General features: G+C 35.3%; 2 protein-coding genes across 2 annotated transcripts; one reads left to right on the forward strand and one right to left on the reverse strand.

Moving 5' to 3' along the window:
• Positions 1 to 3,445: 3,445 nt before the first annotated feature.
• On the reverse strand, positions 3,446 to 8,069 carry LOC118062827 (protein SUPPRESSOR OF FRI 4). The gene is made up of 7 exons (XM_035076680.2): positions 7,721 to 8,069; positions 7,153 to 7,253; positions 6,562 to 6,685; positions 5,276 to 5,688; positions 4,853 to 5,010; positions 4,710 to 4,763; positions 3,446 to 3,983 (listed from the first exon to the last, which is right to left on the reverse strand). The coding sequence occupies exons 1-7, from the start codon at positions 7,912 to 7,914 to the stop codon at positions 3,912 to 3,914; spliced, it is 1,116 nt and encodes a 371-aa protein (XP_034932571.1). The 5' UTR covers positions 7,915 to 8,069; the 3' UTR covers positions 3,446 to 3,911.
• Positions 8,070 to 8,155: 86 nt separating this feature from the next.
• On the forward strand, positions 8,156 to 10,352 carry LOC118062829 (phosphatidylinositol N-acetylglucosaminyltransferase subunit C). Its single transcript, XM_035076682.2, has 2 exons — positions 8,156 to 8,291; positions 8,759 to 10,352. Exon 2 carries the CDS (start codon positions 8,944 to 8,946, stop codon positions 9,847 to 9,849), a length of 906 nt encoding a protein of 301 aa, XP_034932573.1. The 5' UTR covers positions 8,156 to 8,291; positions 8,759 to 8,943; the 3' UTR covers positions 9,850 to 10,352.
• Positions 10,353 to 11,124: the final 772 nt, after the last annotated feature.

Here is an 11,124-nt window from a genome sequence, read left to right on the forward strand (position 1 = left end):
AGGCAAGATCTTCTTTTGGTTCTTCCTAGTTTTAATTCTGTGCAGGCTTCTTTTCCCCTAAACCTAACCTGGAGAGTTCCCAAGACTTTTTCCTTCTTTGGGTTAGACCTTTGAAAGTTTTGAACATTCTTTTTTCTCTTTTTGTCCCTTTTATTCCACTCCAAAATACATGTTACAGCATTCACCCACACAAAAGCCCTGCAAGTATATTGACAAGGTAAACAGTATCATAATCATGTATGACACGTAATGAATTGATGCACTTTGAGGAATATTATGATGTTCATCCTTGGAAGTGTTTTAAGTGCAGCGCTTTCAGTGAAACTATTGAAAACAAATGTATTGGGGAAACAATTCTAAGATCTGCTACTAGTTCATGACCTTAATGGCAGACACACGCTATACAAGGCCTAGGTATTGCAACTGCAGGTTAAAACCATGGTTACAGTTACAGTTACGAGGCTGATGCTCAACAAATGCTGCTGACATGCTACGCCCACCTGTGAATATCGAAGGGTGTAGCCCAGCGGTTCTGACAGGAGTTTTTTTATCTCTGCATTTTAGGATTAAGCATTAGCGTGTACATCTGTTATCCTTCTGATGCTTTATCTATCTATTAGGCTTACATAATGTTTAGTGGATCCGAGAATTAATCGTGATACATGCAAGTTAATTTGGACACCTCATACTATAAAAAAAAAAAAAAGGGTGTACGTATACCATTCAAAACAGTGACAATTGAGAATGTTAAGGTGGCAAATTGAGAAAAAACCCTAGTTGTTTAAGTGCAACTCCTAATTTTCAATCAATGAAAAGGAGAACATAATTGGGAAATACCCTTGTAAAATAGATTTAAAATAATTACTATATCTCCTGACAGCACACCAGCAAGAATGCAAGGATAGAACTTGTTTTGCTTGCAGATTAACTTGGTAATAAGTATCAAAATAACTAGAAAACACCATATAAATAGCATGCCATGGGAAGCACAAGAGATCCAAAAGCCATCATTTATAACAAGAAACAACTCGATACAGATAAAATACATCCAATTATGATACTGGGCATAATTTTAAAGCAAAGCAACAGCCTCTCTTTAGGATTATTTAGCAAAAAGTTAATCTGACAGCTAACATCAAATGTACAGGAGGAAATGATTGGCTCCTGATGAAAAAAGCTTGAATTCCTGGCTATTGGGTGGCCCTTTCTTTTACATTTTGAAAGCAGCCAGTATCACAGTAAGTCTTCATCCAAAAGAATACTTATGATTCATAAATGATGGCAGAAGAAGGCCATGTAGTCACATCAGATTTCCTTTTCTCGGACGACTTTCTCAGTTTTTAGCCAAGGATTAATCTGCTTATGATGATTTTATTGACCATAACATTTGCTCTTTCATGCAGATGAATGCAGTTCATTATAAATATACACAAACGAAAAGTGAATAAAGTTAATAAATCAAAGCCATGAGACGTACTGTTTGAATGTCTCCATTTGTCATCACTCCCAACAGTTGACACAGCACAAACCTTCGCCCCAACCTGTGCATACGCGAAGCTTATCCAAACAGTTGTCAGATGAATTTCGTGTTGTAAAAGAACCAGGAACCTTGCAAATAATACTAGATACATTAAGATAAATTACACAGGCACGCAGGTTCACAAAGAGAGAAGACGCCCTCTTTCGCTCTAAATTGTCTGCTTCTTATGAAGGCTCACTACATCTCTGGCTACGTACGGAGGGGCAGCCTTCCCCATTTCATATTATCTCCACCAAACCACTCTACAATTTGGAGTTGACACAACTCCAGGTTGGATGTCTCAAGTTTAATTATGGGCTTTCCCTTAAGGAATATCTATCCTCATGTATCCAGAAGACATGACACCCCATGCTCAATGATAGAGCAATACCGAATTTTGGATTGTGATTCAGTAAGCAGACAATGACAGATATATATATATAATATATAAGAATTCAGTATTTCAAAACTGGAGTCAGCTTCCAGTGTCACCAAATTCTTAGCATGTAGTGGCTTGTGGTGAGGGTACAGAGTACGAGGTTAGTCAGATTGCAACTTCAGGTCAGACATGATAGATATGCGTCCAGACATACACAAGCCTAATGCTTCTTTAAAGTTCATATAAACCCAGAAGAGTTCCCATAAAAGTATGATTTCTTTAGCTTTCTGGGAAAGTTTTTCCTTTTGTTACACTCTTATTGTTTGTTCATTCGACTCTTCTGACATTTGGTCTTGGGGAGCCCTTTCCAAGGATCCATATCAAAAGGGAGATCCTTCAGGACAAAATAATGCCTACTGGAAATTTTATATCACTGGAACTACGAGGACTGAAAATGTAAAAAAAAAATAAATTTTAGGGACTTCAAAGTATATGAGAGTAATTAATTTAATAAAATTGTATAAAAAGTTTACCATAAAAAATAACTAAATAGATATTTTATTCTCATTGATGCAATTTATGAGAAAATTTGTTTTAAAAACAAATTATATATTAGATTCATATATAATTAATCATAAAAATTCACTAATATTATCATAAAAATTATTATCTTATTAAAAAATCATTGCATAACCGAATAATTTTATAATTAACATCTTAATTATTTTATTTAAAGTGAATTGTATTCTAAAATTGAAAAAATAAACAAAACAATTAATTAAAAAGATAAAAAAAAAAAGAGAAAGTAATGGGAAGCCCAAACTCACCTAGGCTTCAAGAACATGGCCCAAACATGCCTTGGTTTACAAGGCTAAGCCCACGTACCTAGCCATAAAAAATAAAAAAGCTGAAGCAGAACTTTTTTTTTGTTTTTTGTTTTTAAAATAAACGGATGAAAGTCCTCCCATTTCTTTTTTTAAATAGATCCAACAACTTAATCACCCATTAATACATTTTCTAATCACCCACGGTTTGAAAAAATAGGGTTCAGGTTTGGGCCATATAAACATTATTTCACTGGAAAATGCCACAAATTATTTCAATCTCAAAACAATCATTCAATCATTCTAAAATATAAAATTAAATTAATTAAAAAAAACATTTTCAAGCATCAAAGTGTGTTCTCCTACTCCTACATGTTACCGAAAACCATTTCCATTGATCTCTCTCTAGGATACAAACACATTGACACTAAGATAGCCTTTACATGGTCAAAAATCCAGGCAGCAGGAAAAACATAAAGATACAAAGATAAAACTGCAAGCTGGACTAAATATGGTAAAAAAAAAAAAAAACCCTGAAAAATACAAAGATAAAGCTGCTTTTTTCCGTGTATAGGAACAGTAGAAAAAAAAAAGGAACCATTGCGGATGCTGCACTGCTTTTTTACAGGGAGAACCGTGTTTGAACACTCCAGATCTTTAGTTTTATTTGTTAATAATGAAATAAAGTTTGTTGGTTATACACCATCTCCTTCAGAAACATAATATCAAATGAAAACCACGACCCTCACTGTGATTTAATGAATAGTTAAACTTGAATCCATAAAACAAGTAAGGGAATAATGCTCACAGCAGATCCAATTCCAAGTTTCACAAGGTACATACAAAATGACGGCAAGAGATTGAGCCAGATAATAAAAGTGAACTAAAATCTATTAACCTAACAGGCTTACACGTTTTTTTTTTTTTTTTTTTTTTCAAAGGTTAAAAAAAAAGGAAAGAGAGAAGGATTTAAAGGGACAGAAAGATTGTTGCCGCCATCCCTCGAGATTTAACCTAAAAGCTAAAGAATGGGGGCTCTTTTTATCTCACTACCTTGTAAAGAATACAACACAAGCATGATCCTGAAGGATGCAAACAAGAACCAGGGATCCCCATGTATTTAATATGAATTTTGTGGCGCTCAGCGGGGCTTTGCATCTGCAAAAAGATTCCTAATAGCCTTCAGTTTCTAAAATGCCATTCGACCAGCAAGCCTGCTTTCCAATATTCTTCTGTCAATAGCTGCATCGATTGAGCTCATCTGCAACAAGCAACAACAATGAGAAGAAATGAATTGTGACTAGAAATCAGTTGGATAAACCAGATATTTGAAAGATTGGTCCTATTGCGAAAGATGCCAAACTTTGCGAAAGAAGCTGACCTGGGCCAAGTCTGACTTCACTGTTCGATGATAAAAATAAATTGTAATCATGCTAGGAATGAGCAAAAATCTGTTGGGTATCATCTTGTTCCACCCAAACCCCACATTTCAAAGTCAAGCATAGGGAGAAGAATAACAACAAATAAATTCAAATTCTAAATAAGCAATACATACACTTTTGTTAACTGAGAATGACGTTAGGAAGGAGAATCCTCGATTTGATTCCAGCAAGCTTGTCAAAACAGTAATAACTAACTACCGACATAATTAACAAACATGACTAGTTGAATCATCTGACAACCACAAAGCGCTGGCATTGGCATGCAAACCACATAATCGCGGAAAACAAAAACAGAAACAGCATGCCCATCAGCCAATGGACATTAGTAGTCAAAAGATACTTGACTACAAGGCACATAACCATTTGCAAACTGTGGGTTTGTTGACAAGTTAAGAAAAAGAAAAATTCGAAATTCATACAGAAATACCTCTCTAAACAGTAACAATGCGTAAACAACTGTATCTGAAAACAAAAAGCATAAAGCCTACCCATCTGGTTAGACGTGCAAACCAACTCCAAATAGTAAGGGGGTAGTCACAACTTACCTGGCTAGTTTCATCATGCACCTGATACTTTGGTAAGGACATTCTTCTTTCCTCCTGCAAATATTCAAACCATTAGCAGGTCTAACAATTGAGAATTTATAAGGTAAAACTGAAAGAAAGCATTCTTAACACAAACAACCTACCATGGACATTGCCTCATCATCCCAAACAAGATAGACTTCATTAACAGCTGGCTGGATGACAGGTGCCTTGTTTGCAATTACAGGGGGTGGTCCAATAGAAGGGCCACCAGTATTTGGACCAGAGGCATAAGAATGTGTATTGCCTAGTGTCCCAGATGCTATAAACAAATTGAAATGGAACATTACCATTCAGGGAGCAAAATGCAAACTTAGACGGTATGATTGGTCCTAATAAAAGCAATTATAATAGAGTATGATCCTATGATAGCATGAAGGCTACCAAAGAAACCATTACACGCAATGAAAATGAACACTTTTTAAATCAACCACGACAAAAGTTAGACACAAGATCTGTTTTAATATCTTTTTTTCAAATAAAGAGGATCTATTATATTATAAATCAACAAGGGGCCAAAATCAAACCTGAAGCACTCTGAGTAAGGTAGCCAGTTGTCACTGAAGTATTGACTCCCAAATGCACATTCATTGAACCTTTAACTTCTGCAGGCAAGCTTGGTAAGAGACTTGTCGAAGGAAAAGGAGCAGAAAATGTTGAACTTTGAGGCAAATTATTGTTAACAACAGGGAACAATGGTTGTGATACAGATGGTGTGGATGAGGGCAGTCCTGGAGGAGTTACTTGTGAAGGTATGAGTGCGGGTGTCATGGTTGATGGCACAGGAGGCCTCATATTTTGTACAGGAAATAGTGGCTGCTGGGTATATGTGATTGGGGCAGGAGGAGGAATTGAAACTGCAGGATGCTGTGGCAACCAATGTTGTGAACGAGGAGGAACCGGCCAACCAGCATGAGGAGCAGGTACAGCAGAATTATAACTGTAACCAAAAACCAACAAAAATATGATGAGAACTTAATCACGATTTTCCTCTGCACATAAATTGACACCATGAATCACTATATTTTCCAAATAATTCAAATGTAATAAAGCCATGTTGGATGAATCTGTTGTTTACTTTTATGGGGACCCCATAACCTTTGATGAGGGCAAGATTCAATTAGTTTTGAAAGCTGAAGACACAGTTAGTCAGAAGTTTCACTTTTATACTTAGTCAGGGTATATGTCACAGATTTGAAATCTTCGAAACAGAATCTTGAGAAAATTCAGGACAAACAGATAGTTCCATGGTTTAACTGGACTGAGAGTACAGGGACCTGACCTAGGATCAAAGATGATCTTCTATTCTTTACAAGATAACATCCAAAGTTTGAGTAGTAGCCATATTAGGATAAGCATGAAACGCAGTTGTATGGTTAGAATCCTGGATTACTTGGTTTAATTAAAGCATATTACAGTTTTCATGAAAGGAGAACAACAAAAATATAGATGAAGAAAGTTGCATTTCGTTCATCCCTTGCTGCCTTATACTCAAATAAACACGATTAAACATCAATATCCTAATCTGGGTATAGTAGTCCACAAAAATCCTTCTCAACTAACCTATATTCTATTTTGAAAATACTTTTGTGAGATGAATGAAGCAAGAACAAATAAAAAGTGCTTCAAAATCGCAGTCATCCACGTAATGAACTCCATTTCAATGCTTGCAAAATGGTGAAATATAAACATAAAAGAACAGCATTAATCATGATAATGAAGAAAGAACTACATTTCAATGCTTGCAAATGGTGAAATATTAGTATAGAAGGATGTGGTAATCTGCTAATAGTAGAGAATAGAGAAGAAATACATTGGCTGCATTGCAGCAAGAGGTCGTGGAGGATATCCAGCACCCAATGGTCCTGGCACCATACCACCAACAAGCTGAGCTGATGGAATATCCACTTTAGCAGCTTTTGATGGATTCTCATCTTCTGCCAGTAAATATAATATCAGTGAGAAGTAAACCAAATTTACGTGATAGATACCACAACTTCTACAATTAAACTCTTAGTACAGTAACAGAAACTGCGAGAAGACTCAGAACTGATATATATATATATAAAGAAGCTAACTGTATCATGGAAAAATTAGAATTCAACAGCACCTTTAACTTTACCAAAATTGCAAAAATACAAGATAAGAAAAATGACATAAACTAGTTTATACTGAATAAAAAGCTCAGCCAATTTGCAAGTTGAGGGAATAAAAGAAAAAACTAAACAAATAAAAAGGTGTAAAATCCCAAGTTTCAATTTCAGCAATGACGCAGAGCTCTAAGATGAAAAGATATAAAACTTAACATATCAATCAATTAACAGAAAAGTAATGATGATAGGCAAGTACATACAATCATTGACACAAAGTAACTTATTGAAAACACACCAGTCAACTTCCTTACCTTCTTCTCCATAGTGAGCAGCCAGAACATCAGGTGGGATTCCTTGCATTCCATATATTTCAATATCAGTTGATTCTCTTCCAGGTTTTGCATTGGGAACCCTGAACCAAATCCATCATATAGTCAGAAAAAGGTCACCTAAATCAACGTAGACCTCGTCAACAGCATAAACAGCAAAAAACAATTCTGATACCTAAAATAAAATAAAAAAATAACATAACATTCCCCTCAAGTCAATTTTCAGTCAATCCCACATGCTTATATCTAAAACCCCACAAAAGAAAAGGTATTGAACAACAAGCAATGTACTGCAAGCAAGCTGGAATTTGTAATTCCAATAAACAAACATTTATAGCCGAACAGATCATGATTTTGAAAAATAAATCCCAATAATGAAAACTGATAAAACCCTAATTAATCAAAATTAATGATCATTGGTTCTAATTAATCGCATTCTCCGACTAGAACTAAAATATAAATAAAAGGTAAGAGATTAAAAAAAATGATAGACAGAGAGAGAGAGAGAGAGAGAGAAAAAAAAAGGAGCAGCGAGGCTTTTGGTTATTACTTGGTGATGGACTCTTTGTGGACCTGGAGGACGTGAATGGCCATGCCACCAGCGGTCGATAGCTTTTTATGGCAGACATGGCACTTGAAATGCTTGGCTTTCTGGTGCTGTACTAAAATCTTCTCGTCATCGAATTCCCTATCGCAGTAATAGCACCATACTTTTGATGCTGCTCTCTTCTTCTTCTTTCCCATTCTGTCCCAGAATTTAAATTTTCGCTTCTTTCTGCAGGAGCAGCTGATGATTCTTGTAGAATTCGGGCGGGGTTTTTTCTAGGGTTTCTAGGCCTTTTCTGCTTTCGTCTTCCGAATCCGTGTTTTTATTTATCGGGTCGGATCTCCTGATTCGATGTCATATGGAATCTCAAAGACGCCGGTTTCCTTCCCACGTACTTTTATCTTTTAAAAAAACAATACTTGTGAAACGTCAAACTGCATAAAAAACGTTTCGTACTCTTTTTGTTTTCGTTAAGAAACGCGTTTTCTTCGCAAGTTTTTCAGTCCGAGAAGAGAGAGAATCAAGGCAACAAACAGAGAAGATGACCCCCCAAATCGATCGAGAATTCTAAAAGGTAAAATAAAACATCACCTGGGTTTGAATTATTATTGTTATTATTATTTATCATTTGACTTGGTGTTTTGATTTCACTTTCCGAAGCTGTTCTTGATTGTGGAGATTTTGGTTTAACCTGGCAACCTGATTTTCTTTTCTTTCTAAAATATTCTTTGTTTAACCCATTTTTTATATATAAAAAAAACAGTATCTGTTAAATTTATTTAACTGGAAATTGAACCGCTATTTTGCATCGAAGGAAATTAGGAATCATGGTTTTTTTTTCCTTCAGCAATTGAGGTTTCCGGGAACAAAAAATGAAAATCTAGATGGACCTGAAGGAAAGAGGGAGATATGCCATTACTCCCTTTTTTTTTTGTATCCTTTTGCAAAAGCAAATCGATTCCGTGTATGCATAGCTGGTCCTTGTACTTTGTCTTTCTTTTCATTGATGTAAAATGATCTATGTTGCCTGCAAATGAACAGGTTCTTGAAGTAACAGACTGAACCTAAAAGTAGCAGGACAGTCTTCAATGGGATATGTTGCTCTTACAAATGATCGTATAACAGATTGGAAAACTATAGTTGTCTTGCTTCACTCTACATGAGTACGAGTTTTGTTTTTTTCTGGTTATATCTGAAAGCATAAGTAATAGAGAAGTTGGATTGCAATGGATAACATCATCAGTGAGAGCCTGCTTCGTCCCAATTGGAGAAAAGTCGCGTATGGAGGAATGCAGCCTGGGTTTGATGATAATCATACTGACGAGTCTTTTCTTGAAGATATGGTCATGAATGCTAATGTTGTTAAGCGGGACATTCTGAAGGTGATGCAAGACTCAGTTTCTATCTCTCAGTATCTGTGCATCGTCACTCTTGTCAGCTTGGTTTGGGCTCACACCCTTCAATCAACCCTAGATGAAAATTCCCTCTTGCTCCTTGATGCAAGCCTTTTTGGAACAGGTTTTTTAGTTCTTCTTTTAACCAAAGAAATGCGTTCCTTGAATCTACTCTTCCATTATATACTCAATCTCTCTTTTTTCACAACTGGGTTATACATGTTGGCTCCTATTTATCACCCTCTCACAAGGTCCATAAGCTCGGACTCCATCTGGACAGTTACTGTTATACTTGTCATACTTCATCTCTTCCTGCATGACTATTCAGGATCGACCATTAAAGCTCCTGTGGCCCTAAAAAATCCAAGCTTAACCAGTTGTGTGTCTTTAAATGCTTCTGTTGTCGCTTCAGTTTTTATTGCGTCTCGCCTTCCATCAAGGCTGCATGTTTTTGCCATCATGCTATTTTCCTTGCAAGTCTTCCTTTTTGCTCCATTTGTCACTTACTGTATCAAGAAATTCTCCTTCCGCTTGCACCTTGTGTTTTCTTTTGGGTTGATGGCGGTGACCCTGGCTCTGGTTTATACACTGCACCACTTACTTTTCATGCTACTGCTTGGTTTCTTGGTGTTCATAAGTGTTGTCTGTCCTTATTGGCTCATAAGAATTCAGGAATACAAGTTTGAGATCAATGGCCCTTGGGATGAGGCTAAGCTTTGTTTCAATGTAACAGATTGAGATTCTTTGATCTCTGGATGGGATTGATTGGAAAGCAATGAGATTAAATTGCTCATGAAAAAGGGGACTTGGTTCCCTGTTTGTTTTGCAGGACGATTGGTTCATAATATGTAGGGGAATTATTGTGGAATTGTTGAGGGATTAAATGTTTGAGCTTTGATCATGAGGCAGGTGTGATATGAAGTAGGTTTATTATTATGGTCTCAGAGGCTCTCTTTGCACTGGTTAAAATGGTTAATAGCAGTCCAGTTTCTAATTTAGTCTCATCAAGGATGTTCATGCAGAGTAACCTCTGAAGTGTTCTGCTTCTCAGATCGCACACTCAACAATGCTGTGTTTAATGATCGATCCTCTGCGTTCTGGAGCCTTTTCAATTGATTATGCATGGTTTAAAGCTGTAAACCCCAACTCCTTTAGCAAACGCGAGACTGGGTGTTTTGGAGTTAGGGTTATGGAGTTACAATCATTGTATTTTGCAATGAATGGGATTTAATTTTGGTGAATGGAGTCATTTCAGTTCTTAAAAGCTAATAAATAAAACAAAGCTTATCATAATCTTAAAAGCAAGTTTTAATAAAACAAAATAATGAATTGACATAATCTTAAAAGCAAGTTTTAATAAAACAAAATAATGAATTGATATTTTTTATGCAAAAAATATTAAAATAAATATAACAAAAAATAATTTTGAGAAAAATCATAATGAAATTTAAAAAAATAGATATTTCATCCATATTTAGAAAATTATATATATTAGGTATTCAAAAAGTGATTGTTAACATTACCATGAAAGGCTCAAATATCTTTTAAAAATGCATAATTAGATAATTATTTAAAAATAATTTAATTAAAAAATACAAAAAAAAAAACAATGAGATTAAAAAAAATGAAATGACATGCACTCATGAACTTGACATGCATGCCTCAGTTTGGAAACTAAGACCTGCGTATTTAGTTTCTATTTTTTTTAATGGGGTGGTCATTCACCCCATTTTAAAAGAAAAAACTTGATGTACGACGCATCACTTACTTGGATAAATGATGCATTATTTGTCTGTTATCTTTTTCGATCACCAAAGGTGACTTTAATGACCGAAATATCGGTTCAAGTTTCTAGACCTTAAAATCACATATTTTAACTATTTTCACCTAAAAACATAAAAAAAGAAAAGAAAAATGGGAATAACTCATAAACCTATATCACTCGGTTTATAACAACAGAATACATTCTAATCAGCGTAAAACTCATAATAAAAAAAAATAAAATTATCACAC

Source organism: Populus alba, chromosome 3, assembly GCF_005239225.2.
Source record: "Populus alba chromosome 3, ASM523922v2, whole genome shotgun sequence".
Taxonomy (NCBI): Eukaryota; Viridiplantae; Streptophyta; class Magnoliopsida; order Malpighiales; family Salicaceae; genus Populus; species Populus alba.

Bases quoted from the DNA above. Each gene is read 5' to 3' on its own strand.
- LOC118062827 (XM_035076680.2), bottom strand. From the start codon at position 7,914: ATGGGAAAGAAGAAGAAGAGAGCAGCATCAAAAGTATGGTGCTATTAC. The intron at 7,254-7,720 runs GTAATAACCAAA...GATTTGGTTCAG, and splicing joins CACAAAGAGTCCATCACCAA to GGTTCCCAATGCAAAACCTG. The intron at 3,984-4,709 runs GTAAGTTGTGAC...TGCTTGTTGCAG, and splicing joins TGCATGATGAAACTAGCCAG to ATGAGCTCAATCGATGCAGC.
- LOC118062829 (XM_035076682.2), top strand. From the start codon at position 8,944: ATGGATAACATCATCAGTGAGAGCCTGCTTCGTCCCAATTGGAGAAAA.